The sequence below is a fragment of the Belonocnema kinseyi genome, chromosome 6 (assembly GCF_010883055.1).
Source record: "Belonocnema kinseyi isolate 2016_QV_RU_SX_M_011 chromosome 6, B_treatae_v1, whole genome shotgun sequence".
NCBI classification, from domain to species: domain Eukaryota; kingdom Metazoa; phylum Arthropoda; class Insecta; order Hymenoptera; family Cynipidae; genus Belonocnema; species Belonocnema kinseyi.
This window is the reverse complement of record NC_046662.1, coordinates 75,225,223-75,245,812: the sequence shown is the minus strand read 5'-3', so window position 1 is coordinate 75,245,812 and position 20,590 is coordinate 75,225,223. Positions and strand designations below refer to the sequence as shown.

Genomic DNA, 20,590 nt, shown 5'->3' with positions numbered 1-20,590 from the left:
TACGTAATTCTTAGTTCCCAGAAATATTTTGCTAGTTATTGCTAATAGAATTAGACAGGGTGTCTGATAGGGTGGTCCATTTTTTATAGTAAAAAAAATGGTTGAAAACAGAATCGAACAATAGCCTAAATGGTTCCTTTTATGATAAAAATAATATGTTGAAAATAAAAATTTAAACAGATAATATCAAATTAAATTGAAAAGTGGCCTAAATTGTTTCTTTTAAAGTTAAATATTGTTTAAAAATTAGAATTTTAATTTATTAACATGCATGATGTAAAATTTGACATTTAACTATTCTCAGTTACCAATGTAACTAAGAAATATTTCAGTGTTTATCAACCTCGTGGGTAATATGGTAATTATGGCAATTTTATGAGTGAAAAGTAACTAAATACAAAACAAAATAACTGCTGTATATTAAAATAATACTTTTCCGCGTACAAAATACCATGTCATCCATTTTATGTGAATAAAACATAATTCTAGATTTAAAAACAATAATTTTGATTGCGCGATATCTAAATATGAATTTATTGTAATTTTATTACAAATTATTTTTTTTCGAAAAATGAACAATTAAGGCTCCTGTGGACCCTAGTATCCGACGTCTTCATTTTCAAAATTCCCTGATTTTTCCTTAATTTTTCATTTTCCTTGATCATTAATATTCAAATACCATCATTTTATTCTTGTAATACTTTTAACATAGAATATTTTATAAACGGAATGAAACAGTATTTCAGATACGAATCAAAGATTTTCAAATTGATTAATTTATTTCAAACAAAAAATATCTTCTATTATGAAATATGTTTTTTTTTTTTAAATACTTGAATTTCCACCAAAATAATTAAACTTTTAAGGTTACAGTGGAATTTTCAACTTAAAACGATAAATTCTCAACAAAAAAGTATCATAGTTCATATTTTAATCAAAAAAGATTAAATTCATTCCAAAAAAATGGATTTTAAAACAAAAAATACGAATTTTCAACAAATAAAGGCTTTTCGCTCGAGAAATAAATAAAATTTTATCTAAATTGTTGAGCCTTCAACCCAAAAGATGAATTTTTTCAGCAAAAATTAAATTTTTAAACGAAAAATATGACTTTAGCAAAAAATTGATTTCAATCGAAACTGATGCATGTTTGCCCAACAAAAATGAAATTTCAAACCAAGAAATTGATTTTTTTTACCAAGAAAGGAGAATTTTCAACTTAAAAATATCAGTTTTAAAAAAGTTGAAAAAGTTATATTTTCAGTTAAAAAATTAATTTTAAACCAAAAAAAGGGCTTTTTCAGTAAACAGTTCAATTTTTAAGCAAAGGCATAAGCTTTCAATAAAAAAATTAATTTTTAACAGATTAGTTTAACTTTTACCCAAGTAGTTGAATTTCCAATTGAAAAAGATTCATTTCCAGCAAAATAGTTAAACTTTCAACCAAAGAGATGAATTTTCAACTAAAAATATAAATTTTCAACAAAAACATTTCCTAATAAAGTGATCCAACCAAATCTTTCAAACAAAATTGGTTGAATACTCAAGCAAAGAAGAATCATTTTTAACCAAAAAGTTGCATTTTTATAAAAAAATGTCTACTAAAGCAGATGAATTTTTTAATAAAAAAGATACATTTTCCTAAAAATAGGTAAATTTTTAATCTAAAAAGACGAATTTTTAACCAAAAAGTATGACTTTTTAATAAAATTGTTGAGTTTTCTACCGAATAGTTGCAGACATTTCTTTTAAATCAGATATATTTTTATTTTTAAAAAAATAGTTAACTTTTCATCTAAGAATTATTCCAGTTGCCTTTTTAGGTCAAAATATAAATTTTTTAACAAACAATAAGTTTCTACGAAAAAAATTGAATTTGAAGTTCCAAAAGAGTAATTTTTTTCAACCAAAAAGGATGAATTTAAAAAAAAAATTGTTTAATTCTCTACCAAATAGTTGCATTTTTATCCAAGAAATATTAAATTTGTACTAAAACAAAGGAATTTTGAATAAAAACAACAAATTTTTTTAAAGTAGAACTTTCATCCATAAAAGATTTCAGTTAATTTTTCAACACCGAAATATAAATTTTAAACCAAATGAAATTTTCCACGAAATAGTTACATTTTCAACAAAACAGTAGAATTTTCAACCAAAAAGTATAACTTCTTAACGAAAAAGTTTCATTTCTAACCAAACAGTTGCCTTTTTATCCAAGAAAGATGTGATTCCTGCTAAAGCAGGTTAATTTTAAAACCAAAAAGACAAACTTTCTAAAATGAGTAGAATTTTCATCCGAACAGTAGCATTTTTATTAATGAAGGATGAAATATCTTCTAAAACAGATGAATTAAAAAAAAAAGTTTTAAATTTCCATACATAGAAGATTTCAGTTCGCCAAAATAAGCATTGTAACCAATAAGTTAATTTTCTGCTAAATAGTTGAATTTGTAACCAAAAGTTACGACTTTTTAACAAGATTGTTAAATTTTTAACCAAACAGTGCACTTTTTCCAAAGAAAAATGAAAATTCTACTAAAACAGGTGACTTTTTAAATCAAGAAGACAAATTTTCAAAAAAGGGTTGAATTTTCATCCAAACAGATTTCAGTTGACTTTTCAACACAAAAATACAAATTTTAAACCAAAAATAAATTTTCTAGGAAATAGTTGAATTTTCAACAAAACACTTGGATTTTTGTCCAAGAAAGATGCAATATTGCTACTAAAAAAGATGAACATTGAAATGAAAAAGACAAGTTTTCAGAAGTTTTCATTTAAAAAGATTTCAGTTAATTTATCAGCAACACGATATGAATTATAAATAAAAGGTTAATGTTTTATAAAAAGAGTTGAATTTTTAACAAATCAGTTGAATTTGCCACCGAAAAGGATGTCTTTTTAAGTAAGTTGTAGAATTTTCAACAAAATAATAAAATTTAGAACTAAAAAGATAATCTTCAGGAGACATTTTTTGCGAGCTGTTACGTAATTGAAGTACTCTCTTTTTTTATTCCTATAGTAATTGTTCGCTGTAGATCTTTAACTTACATTAAATGATTAACTTTGTACATTTTTAATTTATTTTTGTTTTATCGTTTTTTTCACTACTCTTGACATCTAATTTACAAGCGTTTGCGAAGTCTTTGAAATCTAGTTTAAATTTAAAAACAAAATACAATTTTCCAGGTAATACCAGATTTAAAGAAAGAACTGAAAACAAACCTTATCGCCGAGGCAAAGGAATGCGTGATGCGTGCCTGCTGTCGAAAAATGTACAATTGGATAAAAGTAGCTCCATTTACCTGTGAATTTCCCGAAGAAGAGGACGACGAATGGGATACAACAAAAGGTCTCAGAATCATGGGTCTCTCCTACGTCCCCGATTACTCCCAATCCGCCTTCACTTGCATCGTTTCCCCAGATGGCGAGTGCACCGACCATCTGCGACTTCCGCATCTTTTAAAACGTAAAAACAGCTTCCGCAAGGATGAGAAAATAATGAAAGAAGCAGACCTCTTGGCCATCCGAAATTTCATTGCCACGAAAAAACCTCACCTAATTGTCATTGGCGGTGAATCTCGCGATGCGACCATGATTCAGGCAGACATTAAAGAGATTGTCACGAACCTCGTCGACGAGGAACAATTCCCCTCGATCCAAGTAGAAATCTGCGAAAACGATCTTTCAAAAATTTACTCCAACAGCAACAAAGGAATCTCTGAATTTCGAGACTATCCAGAATTGCTGCGTCAAGCAATTTCCCTCGCAAGAAGAATGCAGGATCCTCTTGTCGAGTTTTCCCAACTTTGTACCGCAGACGAGGAAATTCTCTGCCTCAAGTTTCATCCTCTTCAGGACCAACTTCCACAAGAGGAACTCTTGGAAAACATTTACCTCGAATTTGTGAATCGAGTAAACGAGGTTGGCGTTGACGTCAACAAAGCAGTCCAGCAGGCTTATTCTGGAAACTTGGTTCAATTTGTCTGCGGTCTGGGGGCGAGGAAAGGTCAGGCCTTGATTAAAATATTAAAACAGACAAACCAGAGATTGGAAAACAGAACTCAACTTGTTACTGCCTGTCACATGGGGCCAAAGGTCTTTATCAATTGTGCCGGATTTATCAAGATTGACACCAATAGTCTTGGAGACAGCACAGAGGCGTATGTCGAGGTTTTGGATGGCTCGAGGGTTCATCCCGAGACTTACGAATGGGCTAGAAAAATGGCAGTCGATGCTCTTGAATACGATGATGAAGATGCAAATCCTGCTGGTGCTTTAGAGGAAATTTTAGAATCGCCAGAAAAGCTCAAAGATCTGGACCTTGATGCTTTTGCAGAGGAGCTGGAGAGACAAGGATTTGGAAACAAACGGGTGACACTATATGACATCAGGGCGGAATTGAATAGCAGGTACAAAGACCTCCGGGCGCCTTATCAAACACCGAATCCCGAGAGGCTTTTTGACATGTTGACCAAAGAGACTCTAGAGACTTTCTACGAAGGGAAGCTGGTTTTGGCAACTGTTATTGGTATAAGTCACAGGAAACCTCAAGGGGATCAACTGGATCAGGCTAATCCGGTGAGGAATGATGAATCTGGACTCTGGCAGTGTCCTTTTTGTTTAAAGAATGACTTTCCGGAACTCTCGGAAGTCTGGAATCATTTTGATGCTGGCTCGTGTCCAGGAAAAGCGACAGGGATTAGATTGAGGTTGGACAATGGAGTCTCCGGTTATATTCACATCAAGAATTTGTCGGACAAGCATGTCGCGAATCCGGAGGAACGAGTTGGAATTGGACAGATTATCCATTGTCGGATAACCAAGATTGAAGTGGAGAAATTTGCAGTAGAGTGTACGAGTAAGAGCAGCGATCTGGCCGATAAGAAGAATGAATGGAGGTGAGTCACTTGATGAATTTTGAATATTATTACAGTTGTACACCTCACAAACCGGTCCCTATATCTCCTATTGTACCCTATATTCAGATGAGGCCCCTAAAGTATCCTATTTTCCAGATTTGGTCCCTATGGTACCCTATATCCAGCCCATAATGTAACTTTTTGTAATGTCACTTTTCTTTCAATAAATCAACTCATGGGTTAATCACTGTTCAATTCAGGTCTATATACCTATTTCTGAATTATCTTGAATTCTATTAAAATATTTCAGTATTTCTAAAGATTCCGAAACATTTTTAATACTTTTCAATCATTTGAAGGGATTTTCAAGATTTTAGGGTATTTTTAAAACTTCTAAGGCATTTTCAAGAGCTTTTTTAATTTGCAATATTTCAGGGAATTTAAAAAAATTCCAAGGGATTTTTTGACTGATTTCATTTCAAATCATGCAATGATTACATATTTGTTTGGTCTTTCTTTCATATGATGAGGAATTCTTAGCTCTATCGAATGATCCAAGAAAAATATCAAAATCTTGAACATTGAGAAAATGGCGGTGGCTTTACAAAAAATTTTGAATATCGATTTTCTCGAAAAGGCCACCTTTAACATTTTTTTATTTTATTTGTTTGTGGATTGTCAATAATATGGGCTACATATTCTCAAAGTTTGGCTTTTGGTAAACAATTTCTTCCTAATGAAAAAAAAAATTCTGAAAAAAATCAAAATTATTAATTTTTTCAAAAACTACCAAAATGTTCAAGTTTGAATATGTCAAGTTTTTTGAATTTTTCAAAAATCATTCTTTACAATCTTTACAAATGAATTTCATTTTTTTAAAAACCTCTTTCACTTTTTCAATATACGGAACCACATTTATTTATATACTTCTTTTCTCAATGATTATTATCTCGATCCGGATAATTAACTTTTAAATTTGTAGTAATGTTTATTTTTTTATTTTATAAGTATAAATTGATGAGGTGCCATATACTAAAAAAGTGAAACAGGCTTTTTAAAATGAAATCCATTTCTAAACAATTTTTGTTGTTGTAGATATTTACTCTTTTCATTGGTAGTTTTAAAAAAAAATGAACAATTTCGATTTATTTCGATAAATGTTTTTTTTTCAATAGAAAAGGTTGTTTACCAAAAACTTTAAAGGTGCCCTTTTCGAGAAAATCTATTTTCCAACTTTAAAAAAAAAGCCAAAATATTCTGACAACCTCATGCAAACCTTATTGCATGATTTTAAAAGGAATCTGTCTTATTAATTTCATTAGTATGAAGAGAATTCAATGCGTTTGAAACGTTTTAGGATAAAGACATCTTTTGAATTTCGCAAGAAATTGAATCAATTTACAGGATCTATAAGGTTTTAATATATTTCAGAAGAGTTCACAAGATTTTATGAGAGTCCCGAGTAGTTAAATGATTTTAATAAATTTTCCAGAATTTCAGAAAATAATCCCAGATTTCATAGAATTTCACGGGATTTATGGATCACTCTAAAAGCTTCTAGAAGTAGATTATAGAAATAGTCTTCTTTAGAGCAAGTTTTTAAATTGCAGTCAAATTTGGCACGACTGTATACGTGTTAATGTAGACTATTTTGATAAAAATTTATTCGAGAGAAGTGAGGTGTTTCATAAGGTTTCTAAAATTTTAAAAGATTGCAATGTTCTTGTAATTCACTCAGAATTCTTATTAATTTCGCCTGAATTCTTTTAATTCTTCGGAATTCGTTTTTAAAAAAATTATTCAGTTGAATTCTTCTAAATTTATTCAATTCTATGTGATTTAATGGATTTTTTTAAATTTTGAAAAGGTTGTATTTAATTGATCCTGAGGATCAATTAAAAAAAATTATTAAACTATTTTAAATATTTAAGGGTATAGTAAAGATTTCCTGGCATTTTCCGGAGCTTTACAAAGTTTTGAGGGATTTCAAAAGATATCAAAGGATTTGAAATATTTTAAGAAATTTTAAAAGATTCCCAGATCTTTTCTTCATTTATTTAACTAGTTTGAAGAAACTTTAAAGACTTTGAAATATTTTAGCATATTTTAAAAGATTCCAAGGCATTTTCAAGGGACTTTCAAGAGATTTTCTAACGTTTCATTAAGTTTAAGGGATTATAATATTTTAATGGATTTTAAAGAGTTTATTAACAAAAAGTGTGGGGTTTCATATTAATTTATCTTGAATTCTTTTGAATTGTTCTAAATTCACTCAATTCTATTCAATTAAGTGGATTTTTAAAAAGTTTTTGTTTAATTTATCTTGAAACCGCTAAAACTCACATTAAATCCTTAGACATTTGATCACATCCTGTTGAATTCTTTTTAATTGTTTTCAATTCACTTAATTGATTTTTAAATTTAGCTGAATTTTTTATGAATTTCATCGATTTATTCTCATTTCTCTTGAATACCTTCTAAATTAACTTAAATTTTACTGAAATCAATGGCATTTTATAAATTATTTCCAATTTATTTAAATTGTTTGGCTACAAATTAGTAGGGTTTCAAAGATTAGAACTTATTTTTGAAATTCATCCTGAATTATTTCAAACTCTTCGGAATTCTCTTGCATTTTTTTGATTCGCTTAAATTCCTCTAAATTTACTCAATTCTACTTTATTCAGTGTATTTTATTTTTTATTTTTGAAAGTGTTTATTTAATTAATCCTAAATTCGTTTAACCTTACCTTGAATTCTCTGGCAATTCGTCAATTCGTCAAATTTCTCTTGAATTTATCTTGAATGTTTTTGAAGTCTTGTAAATTTATCCTGCATTTGTAAGCCTTTGAGCACAAACACGTACCCTCTGAACATGAACAAACAGTACCCTTTGGTCCCTATATTTTGTCCCATAGGGACTCTGAGGCCTGCAGTTGTAAAAATTATACTGATGACATTTATTCATGCAGACCCCAAAAGGATCCTTTCTACGACAACGAGTCAGAGGAAAAGGATCGCCAAGCTGAAGAGGATTCAAAAAAAGTGAAGCAACGTCAAACGTACGTGAAGCGTGTCATTGTTCATCCATCCTTTCACAACATTGGCTTCTCGGATGCAGAAAAACTCTTGAAAAATATGAAACAAGGAGATGCGATAGTCAGACCAAGTAGCAAGGGCGCTGATCACCTCACAGTAACATGGAAGGTCACTGAAGATGTTCACCAGCATATCGACGTCAGGGAAGAAGGAAAAGAAAACGCCTTTTCGCTCGGTCAGCGATTGTGGATCGGCAACGAGGAATTTGAAGACCTAGACGAAATCATAGCCAGGCACATTAATCCGATGGCTTCGTATGCTTCCGAGTTATTAGACTTTAAATACTACAAGCCAAATGTTCTAGGAGTTAAAGAAAAGGCCGAGGAATTGCTCAAGGAACAGAAAAAGGCAAACCCCGGTGGAATTCCCTACATTCTGTCAGCTGCAAAGGTCAGCAAACATTTCCAGAATGTATTTTTATTTTCAATTTTAGATATGCAATACACATCTATATTAGGGATCATAGTCTGTACCCTTTTTTACCTAATCCCCCTTTTCCAACTTAAATGTGTGTCCAACTGATTAATTAATTTTGTGGATTTAAATCAAAATCATCTTTATAGAGATAACAGATAACAGACCAAGATATTCTACAAACAGGGGAAATGAGGAGATAGGAAAATAAATTCTTTTAAATAAAATTAATGGAGGCACTAGTATTCAATACAAATTTAAACGCTTCAAAATCCTAATATTTTAATTAGAAATATATTGCATTTGAGCAATTCCATGTCAAATCAATTGAAGAATTTCAGCTATTTATAGTGATTTTTATGAAAATTCAAGTATGCGTTCTCTTAGAGGTTGAAAGAAAAACCCTAAAATGATTTTTGAAAAATTCAAAAACCTTGACATATTCAAACTTGAACATTTTGGTCCTTTCCTTTAAAAATTTCATAGCTTTGGGGACTTTAATGCTATTAAGGTGTATTTTTTAAAAATTATTCGCTGTAAGATGCCGTTTTAAATAAATAATAAATCAAATAAATTTCTGAAAAAATCTACTTTCCATGACATTGTTGGCTATCTATAAAAAAATAAAGATAATAAAATGTCGTTTTTTTCTAGAAATTCAGTTTAAAAATCTAAGAAGTTAAAAAAATATAAGAAAAGTTAAGTTTTTTGAATTTTTCAACAAATTATTTAAGGTTTTTTTTCACAGCTAAGAGAACGTATAGTATTATTTTCATCGAAGGTACTAAAAATAGCTCAAACTCTAAAAAATGAATTTTCATCAAAAAAGTTCATTTTCAGTCAGTTGAATTTTCAACCCAAAAATACGAATTTCCAACTAAAGAGATGAATTTTCAATAAAAAATGTAAAATCTGATATTTCAATCAAAAAATATTTTTATTTGAAACCAAAGACAGTTGAATTCTTCGAAAAAAAACATTTTCCCACCAAAACGTATTTTTTAGTCAAAAAAGAAAAAAAATTACTACCAAATTTTTTGATTTCTCTACAAAAAAATGTAAATCCAGGGTGACCAGGGAACCGAGAAAATCGGGAAATGCCCGTGAATTTATGATTTGTTTGTTTTAAAAATAATCAGTTTCATTTTTATCTTTTTCAATTATAATGTCATTCAGTTTACAATGCGTAATTCGAAAATCTTTCACTTACAAATTCTCTATTTTGGATTTTACCTTTTGAGCGTAAATTTTGCATTTAAATTATTTAATCATTTTAGAATTTCCAGATTGTAAAATAACTTCAAAATAATATATTTATAATTAAGGGCTTTTATTAAATTAAAAATATTGTTTAGTCTAATATTTGAAATTTTGTGATTAAGGAAAATAAGAATGGCTTAATATTTAGAAATGTTTCATGTTGCATATAAAATCAGTAATTATAAATCTAATCTTCAAAACTAAACTTTGATCGTTACAATTTTAATTTTTCTATTTAAAAATATTAAATTTACAAGTAACAAGGTTGAATTTTGATTTATAATAAATATTGAACTCCTATAATTTCTTTAAAAAAATCGAGTAAGTTGTAGAGATATTTAAAAGGTCTGAAAATATTCCCAATTAATTTAAAGTTTCAAATGAGTTCAAATAATTTAAACGAAGTGTATACAAATACAGAGAAAATCCGGCTATTAGTGCCGAATTTGGATGCTAATAACCCACAGCCTAATTTGAAACAAAATATAGATTTTTGTAGATTTAGAGAATATTTAAAAAGATTTAAAAAGGGTTCCAAAATTGTCATAAACGGATCTTAAAGATTGTAAGGAAATATTTTTAATGTTGCTAGATTTAAGCAAAAAAATTAAGAAGAGTTCGAATCATTTTAAAAAACGTTTAGAAGTCTTGAAAAAATTTCAAAAATAATTTAAAATCTAAAACAATTAAAAAGAAAATGCAGATTTTTCAAGCTTTTAAAGCTTTTCAAGGATTTTTAAACTATTTAAAATGAAAATAATTAAACTTTTAATTTAAGAAGTGTTCAGTTTATAACAAAAATGTAATTATTCAATTTTTAATATTTGTAGCTTCTAGTGTTCATCAGATTTATACAATTAATTCTATTTTATGATCAATATTTAAATATTGACGCTAAGTCAGTTGAAAAAAAACAAACGTTAAATATAATTTTTTAACCAAGTAGTATAGTTTCCATAAGAAAGTATTGTAATTTAAATAAAAAAACAGCGGAATCTATCCAAATCGTTAACCAAAAAAGATATTGGGAGCCTGACTTAAACTGTAATTAATTTAGAGTTGATCATTTTTAGCTTGGATTTAAATGTTAGCAAACTGAATTTAAATTAGTAATAATTAAAAAAATTTTTGTTTTTTTACACTAATATTTTTTTAGTTAACATTGAAAAATGTTTTCAACATCCAAAAGTTTTCAACTAATAAAAGTAAATTAGAAGAAAGTGTAAGTTTAAGGAAACAAAAACTGGAAAATTAGGTTTTCCAACTTGAAATGTTTGACTCTTTCAAACTATATCTTTATAGCTTACTTGAAATGATAAATGCAACAACTCCGGGTTCTGTACTAAAAAGAATAGATAAAAACAAAATTGATGATAATAAGGAATAAAAACCTGTCTAAATATAGAAATACATTTAAAAAAAATTAAACATCTTTTCGAATTTTTGTCTAATGTGTTTTTATTTTTTCGGAAACCCCCTATATTTAATCAGTTCTTTTGGTTTCAGAATATTCCAGGGAAATTTCTTCTATCTTATTTGCCTCGAGTTCAATGTCGTCACGAGTATGTCACAGTTTCGCCAGATGGTTTCCGATTCAGGGGACAAATGTTTGGACGAGTAGTAGATCTGGTTCGGTGGTTCAAGGAACATTTCAGAGATCCGCTTCCAGGCCAGGCGACTCCGAGTACCCCCAGAGGAATGATGTCGACGAGGACTCCATATCAAACCCCAGGAGGCGTTAGCGGTAAATTTCAAAAATTAAAATTAATTCTCTTGACCGAATCCATTTCAGATCGGGCAGGTTCTACACTTGAAGTCGCAGAATTTCTTGAGGACACAACATGTTGGTTTTTAGAGGAAATAAGGCCATACGTAATTTTGCGATTTGTAAAAAATAAAATTTCACAAATTTATCCTTATTTGAAATTTTTGCTTCGTTTTTCAAAAAACCTCCAATTTTTTCTTTAAAGTTATATAAATTTTTACCTAATTGAAATACTTAGGATTTCTTTCCACATTCCGGTAGACTTAATCGCCTTCTTTCGAAATCTAAAAATACTAAAATTCGATTTTATCAAAAAAGTCACTAATATTTTTTGTCAATTTTTTGTTGAATGTCTACTAACATTAGGAAAATAGGCTGTTAATTTTATGCGGGCTAAACAACTTTTGTGTCCAGGAGAATTTTTCCATAAAATCGAATTTTTCTTGCTTACAACCCGAAAAAAATTTCATATTTATAAAAAAAAATCTCTTGACCGCAAAATTTGGGTTAGCCCGCAAAAAACGTATAGCATATCTTTTTTGTATAAACCAAAATTAAAAAAAAAATATTTTAAAAAGACAGGAAAGGTGAGGTTTTTCCCTTTTTCATAGAAATTGTGATAGTGTAATGTCTGGAAATTTAGATTTGCAATAATGGGTAAATCTCGAAGAATAATTTTAAATGCCGAATAGCAAGTGAGACCTGATTTCGAAACCGTGCACAGAAATAGTAGATTATGTACCTAGGCAGTATAAAACAACTTTACTGCCGTGGTCCATACTATACTTTATTATGCGCGTGGGGTGACGTTAGAAGTCTAAAATCTGCTTCGTAGTTAAATGTAGTTATAAAATGAATTCTTCTCACTCCTTTTTCCACTCTTTTACTTCTCACTTAATTCTTCCTTCTTGCTGTCACTTTACGTGCCGCTCGTCGCAGTACAATAAAGTGCTATTTTACTGCCGCTCCGCGGGCAGATAACATGTGCTTGTACTGACTATTTCAGGTAAAAGAATTTATAATGTATTTAATAACAGATTTGTACAGTTAAAAGAATTGGCTGCTCTGCTAAAACTGCAGTTTTCTAGAAGAAATATTCAATTTTTCAATTTTCTCTGAAAAGTAAGTAACAATTCAACAAAAAATTGACGAAAAATAGAAGTGTTGGTTTTTTAAGAAAATGGACGTGCAGTATTTTCAGAAAAACCTCCCCTAATTTTTCTGGAATGAAATCTTAAATATCTCAATCGGGTCAAAAGTTATATAACTTTAAAGAGAAAATTAAGGGTTTCTTGAAAAACGAAACAAAACATTCAAATACTCAATATTCAATATCTATTCTTTATCCTTTTTTATTATAGGAATGAACCAAGAAGCCATTCAGAGAGTTGCTCAAACTATGCCTCATCATATTCTGAATTCGCTCTCACAAGTGGCAAGTCAGAAGTTACATTATCAGCCCCATACTCCAGGAGCTGCAGCTAGTTACAGTGGAGTTCACACCTATCCAAATACGCCTTACACTCCCTCGGGACAAACTCCCTTCCAGGCGATGACGCCTTATCGAACTCCCCAAACTCCATTCTTGCATCCCGCGCCTGTAGTAATTCCACCTGTTCATCACAGCAGTCCTAATCTTTCTCACAGACCCACACCTCCCATGAATACTTCCACCGGAAATAACATGGACTGGAAAAGAGCTGCAATGGCCTGGGCTCGACAAACTGGTCCAAATAAACCATCGTAAGTACTCAAATAATGACAAGGCAGGGTGGCGACTTGGCCGGGCATTTTATTGACCGCAAAATTACCGAGAATTTAATTTAAAAACCGGAAACTTACTTCTGGCCGCAATGAAATTCAAGTTTTTATTATTTAAATAATTTTGGTCAATTTGGAAAAGTGATTTCTACTTTATCTACAGTTGTAGAGCATATAAGTGTGTTTCTTAGATTGCGAATTCATTCACTTATTTAAACATTCAATAACTTAGTTAAAAGTTGAAATTATTTATTAAAAATTAATTTTTTTCTTGCAGATTAATCATTTTAATTGAAAATTCATCTCTGGTTGAAAAATTTATTTTCTCCCTCTTTTTTCAATTGTTATTTTGGTCTCTAATGAGCCAAAAAATAAGGTAGTTTGCAAGACTGTTTTTTAATTGTAAATCTATTTCACGTTTTTTTAGCATAACAATTTTTTTCATAAAAAATATATTTCTGTTCGATCTTAAATAAAAAATGTATCTTTTTTTCAAATGAAATTTCAACTATTTGGCTGAAAATGGACATTTTTTACTTAAAAATTCAACTATTTCTTGCAAAATTTATGTGCTTTTAGGAAAATTCGTCTTTTTTATAGCAAAATTAATCCTTATGGTTGAAAAAATCATCTTTTTGGCATAACATGCAACTATTCCAGTTGAAGATTCATCATTTTAGTTGCAAATGCATCAGTTTGGTTGAAAATTAATTTGTTCAACTAAAAATTCAACTGCTTCATTTTTAGTTTACAAATTCAACAATTTGAATGAAAATTAGTCTTTTTTAATAGAAAATTAAACTATATTGTTGAAAATAAACGTATTTTGTTACAAAAATTGTTTTTTTATAGTAAATTATCTTTTTCTTTGAAAGTTGCTAAAAATTCTTGTCGGTTGAAAATTCATGTATTCAAGCTGAATGTTTATCATTTTAGTTGAAAATTCATCATTTAGACAGGAAATAAAATTTTTTGGTTAAAAGTTAAACTCTTTAGTGAAAAATTATTTTAGCTTCTTATTTTATCTTTTCAATTATTCAAAATTATTTTTGAGTTGAAAATTTTTTGTGGAAATTCATATTCTTGGTTGAAAATTCATCGTTTTGGTCAAAATTTAAATTATTTGATTTGGACATTTATCATCTTAGTTGAAAATTGATCTTTCTGGTTTGAAATTCAACTATTCTAGTCAAAGATTTACAATTTTATTTGAAATTTAATCACTTTGAATTGTAACTATTTTTTTAAGTTAGTTTTTTCTTCAATCTATTTTATTGATGATAAAAATTGAAGTATTTTAGTTACATATTTATCATTTTAGTTGAAAATTCATTTTTAAGGTTGGAAATAAAATTACATGTTTAAAAGTTGAACTCTTGTTAAAAATTTTTTTTGGTTTGTTTGAAGATTCCTTTGAAGATTCTTGTTTGAAAATTTATCATTGTGGTTAAAAATTCAAGTATTTCAGTTAAATATTCATCATTTTAGTTAGAAATGTAACTTTTTGGTATTATTTTTGATATTTTTTAGTGGAAAATTCAAGTATTTGTTTCAAAATACAGTTATTTTGACATTTTTCGCTCTGTTGTGTTAAACTATGTTTAGAATGAACTTCTGTAAAAGGTATTCACTGAAATCCTGGAAGGTCTCTTGAAAATGCCTTGAAGTATTTTTAAGTATTGAACTCTTCAACATTTTTTGAAATTCCTCAAAATTTCTTTAAGCTCTTGAAAATTCCTAGGAATTTAAAAAAATACCCCAAAAATATCTTTTAAACTTTTTGGAATCAATTCAATTTATTGAAACCTATTAAAAATACCCTACAATATTTCAATTCCTTTAAAATATGTTGAATGCTTTTGAAATTAAAAAAAAAAATTTAAGAATATCCTAAAGTCTTTTAAATTATTAAAAACATTTAGTAATACCTCAAAATATGTGAAAATCCTATGAAATTCTTTAATTCTTGTGCAAAAATTCTTTGAAATCCATTAAAGTATTATAAAAACTCGTGTAATTACATGAAATTTCCTGAAATTCTGGAAAATGTATTAAAATACTTTGAGAGGTTTTAAAATGCAATGATATCATTGAAATCCTTCGAAATCTCTTCAAATTTTTGTAATCTTTTAAAAATACCTTAAAATCTTTCAAAGTAAAGTACCCTAAATATTTAATATTCTGTGAAATCCTATTAAATTCCTGAATTCAATTGAAACTTTCAAGGAATTTTTAAAAATACCCCAAAATCTCTTTTAAATACTTTGGAATCACTTCAAATTATTGAAAACTATTTAAAATATCCGAAGATATTTAAAATGATTTCGAATATTTTGAAATCCCTTGTAATTATAAAAAAAACTTTAAAATATCTTAAAATTCGTTGAAATCCCTTGAAATTGTTAAAAGCTAAATTACTTGACATTTTTTTAAATACCATGTCATCTTTAAAATTCTTTAAATCTTTGGAATACCTTCAAATTATTTAATTTTATAACAAATTTCTTGGAATATTTAAAAACCCCAAAAATATTGCATATCATATAACTTTTTAAATCTTTTGAATATTTAATTACTTTGAATTTTTAACAATACCCTAAAAAAATTTTAAATCCTTTAGAACTACTTCAAACTATTGAAGTCCCTTAATATTGTTTAAAGTTATTCAAAATTGCTTGGCATTTTTGTTTAAAGCTTTTAAAAATTACTTGAAATTTTTTAAATACTGTGCTATGTTTGAAATTCATTGAAATATATCAGTTGAAAATTCTTTGAAGTATTTTAAAATATCCCAAAAATTTTTTATTTCTTTAAATCTTTTGAATACATTCAAATTATTGAATTTCATTAGAAGTTCCTTGGAATCTTTTAAAATACCCTAAAATATTTCAAATCATTAAAATTTTTGAAGCTATTAAAAATTAGTTGGAATTTTTAAAAATACCCTAAAATCTTTCAAATATTTTGAAATTGTTTAAAGCTATTAAAAATTACTTGGAATTTTTTAAAATACCGTGCTATCTTTGAAATTCCTTGAAATATTTAAATCTGTTAAAAATTCTTAGAATCACTTCAAATTATTGAAAGCTATTGAAAAAATCATGAGTTATTTTAAACTCTTTCAAATCTTTTGAAATTCTATGAAGCTATTAAAAGTTACTTGGAAATTTAAATACCGTGCTGTCTTTGAAATTCCTTAAAATAATGGCATCAGTTGAAAATTCTTTGAAGTCTTTTAAAGTATCCTACTTTTTTAAATTCTTTAATTCTTTGGAATGCCTTCAAATTATTGAATTTTATTAAAAATTCCGTGTAAACTTTGAAAATACCATAAAATATTTCTAATCCTTTGAAATCCTTTAAAACTTGTTCAAGTTCTTGAAAACTCCTTGGAATTAAAAAACAAAAACACACTAAAATCTTTAAAATCCTTTGAGATCCCTTCAAATAATAGAAATCTATTAATTTTTGTTACAATATTCTAAAATACTCCAAAAGATTTAAAAAGAATTTAAGGAAATTCAGAAATAGATATAGACCTGAATTCTGTAGTGGTTCACCCATGCGTTAATTCATTGAAAGAAAAGTGACTAAAGTGATCTCTTCATTTAAAAATTTTTGTCTCCCGACTTTCTCCCGGTTCCTTCCGTAAATATTTGTGATTCCTCCCCATTTAAAGAAAAATATACTCTCTTTGCGAAACATACACGTTTGTCACATCTATGGTCAATCGCGGAAATCGATAAGCAAGAAATTTATTGACTTTGAATCATATAAACAAATTAAAAATCCAATAATAATCCAATTTTAAAATATTATGTTTTGAACATTTTTGAGACAGTAACGAATAATTAAGAATTCTGAATTAAAGCGTCTCAAATTAAAAAATATAAATATAATTTTCGAAATTAGTACAATATCCCAAAGTTAAAAATTGAATACTTTAAGATTCTAATTTTGGAAATTGGATAATTCAAAATTCAAAGGAATTGAAATTGTATTATTTATAATTAGAAGCGTTCAAAATTAAATAATCAAAAATTAGAAGTTTTTGAATTCTCCAAAAGCTTTCAAAATAAATAGTAGTTTTAAATGGGAAAGTTTAAAAATAATAAATGTCTACTCCGCAAAATTAAAACTTACACGAATGCGAACTTCATTTAAAACTAAAAAACAAATTTAATAGCTTAAAAAATAACATTTTTTAAATTTCTAATTATACTTTCCAACATTCAGCCAATTCAATTTTAGTTGCAAAATTAAAAACATTGAAGTTTTTATCTTTTTTTTTTTAATTTATTTTAAACACAATTGCAAATTTTTTAACTTCAAATCTTCCTTTAGAATTATTATTAATTCTTGAAATTTTCCAATCAAATAATTTTCAATTTGAAATGATATATTTGATTCCTAATTTTGAAGTTTTACAATTTTAAGATTTTCAATTCTAAAGTGCTTCATATTTACATCTAAAATGATTAAATTAAAAATTGACTATGCAGTCTTTTTGTATGAAATTAAGAAATATTTAATAGCGGAATTGTCCTGACATTTTGAATATTTGAATTCGAAATTACAATATTATTCAATTTAAAATTCGAAACCTCTCGGAACTAATATAAAAATTTATTCATTATCAAACTTTCGTTTCAAGGCCTCAAAGATTAAGCCGTTTTAGAATCAAGCATTAAAATCTATATTTTAGAATTAAAATGATAGAAATTTTTAAAACGCTAAATATATTATTAATGAGCATCACATCATGTAGTATCAAGTAACATTCAAAACGACTGGATAGATTTGGTTCACTGAAAAATGTGATTTCTGTAAAGAAAAATCGCTGTAATTTTTATCATTCAAATTTGTAGAATTTTAAATATTGTGAGAAATATTGAAAATCTGTAACGTAAAATTATTCGAAAAAACTTGGAAACATTCAAAACTTGAAAAACGTGCGAATTATAAAATAGAGGAAATTTTCCGCTGTAATATTTCTCTCCCGGCTTTATCGCGATTCTGTCAGGTGGGTGGCCACCCTGTTTCTGCAAGTTCACCGGGTAGAAGAAATGAAAATAATCAAATTAATTGTTACAGTGGCAATACTCCAAGATTCGACGATGTCAGGAAAACACCACGTCGATACGACAGTGACGAGAGCCGCCACTTTAACCCGGAGGACAATCCTTTCACAATAGGATCTTCTCGGGACAACACGCCGAAGCAATCCTTTGATGACAATCCGTTTACCATCGGTTCTTCTCGAGAAAAGACACCAACATATCCAACGACTCCTCGAGGAAAATCGCCATTTTATTCGCCGGGTCAATCGCGAGGAAAGTCGCCCTTATATGCGATGGGCATGTCTCGAGGAAGGTCTCCTTCATATCCCTTGAATCGCGGCAAATCGCCCAAGTACAGCCAAAGTCCACGCGGGAGAAGTGGCAAGTTTAACGCTGGTCCCCCGAGGGAAAAAAGTCCTACGCCCTTTGACGACAATCCCTTTACAATTGGTTCCTCTAGGGATAGACAACGAGCCGAGGAACCCGAGGACGACAATCCTTTCACGATTGGCTCCTCTCGTGAGAAGCTCCGGACTCTGCCGTACAAATCGCCCCGGAGCACTACTCCCTTGACAAGTTCTAGTCCAAGGAGTATGTCGCCAAGTGGAGACGGAACACCGCTTTACGACGAAAGCTAACCATAAGGCGTTCTCTCCAACGGTTTTTTGTCGTAGCTTTTCAAGATTCCCAAGAGTATTTACGAGATCAAGTCAAGTTTTTAATATCGACTTGTCCAATCGACGGGAATTCTCGAGACAGTTCCAAAATAGCACCTTATTATTTGGAGACTTTAATATATTCTATGGTTCGAAATAAGAAAACGTATTCTCCAGAACATTATAATTCTCCTAGAAGCTCATTAGGATTCTTATTTTGTAGTCTACAAGTTGTGTAATCAAACATGTAGATGAGAATGTTTCAACATACGTGTGCTATTGGAGAATGGAATGTACAAAGCAAGAGGAAGAGAAATTTTCAAATATCCCAAACTTTGTGGCAGCAGCGTTTCCTTTGGAATTGGGAAACTGTTTTTAGCCTTTTCAGACTTTTTGCTGATTATTTCTAGTCGTTATTATTTAAGAACTGTCGGAAGCAAAACTGCAAGTTTCAGAAAATTTGGTAGCGTCTCATTATCATTCAATATTTGATTTTCCTTTCTCTTGCTCATTAAATATAGCAATTCTCACTATTTTAAGTGTCGACGAAAATCGATAATTCTTGGTGCAAAACTGCTGTAAAATGATTTTATGGTGCATGTAACAACACGGAAGTTTAATTGCCAGAGTGGAGATTAAATTATTGAAATTACAAATCACCGCAACAGTAATTTAAGCAATGCCCAGCTTAGCTAAAGCCAATGGAGATATAAACGATTGTATATATAATTATATGTATCTTCTTCGCACAATAGGACAAATTCAGATTTTCTTCAATTTATTACGTTATACGAATTTTAAATTTGTATTTTATATTGGTTTGGACTAGCTCTTTGAAGTCCAACCCGTCACATTTCTTGGATATTTCATTGGAAAATTATCCTTCTCGATCTCTTTTTTATCACGTAATTTTTAATTCACAATACCAGGTTTTTGCGCCTGGGAATCTTGTTAAATTTCAGTCTCATAACTGAACGTCTTTTTATTTATTTGCTCGCAAAAGGAATATAATGTTGGGCACAATTTGTGTTTTTTATGTATTTGAAATACATTCTTCTCATATATTTTTTACAATGGCTATACGGTGATATTATATAATAATAAATATACGGAATCCTTTATTAAAGACTTTTTTATTACATGAAACCCTTTATCGTTTTATTGCAAAATTACATAATTTTTAAATCATCTTTTTTGCTAAGCGCATAATGCATTGTGTCTCAAAATAAAGCTCGAACAGGAACTTTTCATGTCATTTAAAGTTTTCATGCTAAATATACTCAATTAAACGTCGCATCGAAAGGTATAATTTTATTTTCATCGCGCAATATTGAAATTTTCGCATAATGGCACATATTTTCATAATTTTTGCTCAATACATGTAAAGAGTTGCAAAAAATGTATTTTTGAATATTTATGTCAAATTATAAAAAAGTACAAAAAACATTTTTGAAATTGGTTGATGTCTTCTGTTCGGTTTTTAAATCTTAAAATTAGAAAAGTTTCCCTGTAAGAGAACACATGATGGGGAATTTTTTCGAAAAATTCGTTATGGTAAAGAAGTATAAAAAATTGAAAACAACTTTTTTTTTAGCAAGTTGTAATATTCGGAAAAATGTGAAAAACATGTTTTAAATAGGAACATTTTTGTTTGGGGAAAAATGAAATTCACATTTCTGAGCTTAAACTTAGCTTGCGGTAAGATTACTAAAC

General features: G+C 28.9%; 1 protein-coding gene across 2 annotated transcripts in view; it reads left to right on the top strand.

Annotated features, from left to right (window-relative positions):
- The window catches only part of LOC117174194 (transcription elongation factor SPT6), a 26,579-nt gene extending 6,610 nt beyond the window's left edge, over window positions 1–19,969 (top strand). For both annotated transcript variants that reach the window (XM_033363052.1, XM_033363051.1), the window contains 5 exons: window positions 3,190–4,901; window positions 7,835–8,351; window positions 11,142–11,379; window positions 12,762–13,143; window positions 18,256–19,969. In XM_033363052.1, the coding sequence (XP_033218943.1) occupies window positions 3,190–4,901; window positions 7,835–8,351; window positions 11,142–11,379; window positions 12,762–13,143; window positions 18,256–18,859 (3,453 nt within the window). In that variant the 3' untranslated portion in view covers window positions 18,860–19,969. The remainder of the gene's footprint in view (window positions 1–3,189; window positions 4,902–7,834; window positions 8,352–11,141; window positions 11,380–12,761; window positions 13,144–18,255) is intronic.
- The last annotated feature ends 621 nt before the right edge of the window (window positions 19,970–20,590 follow it).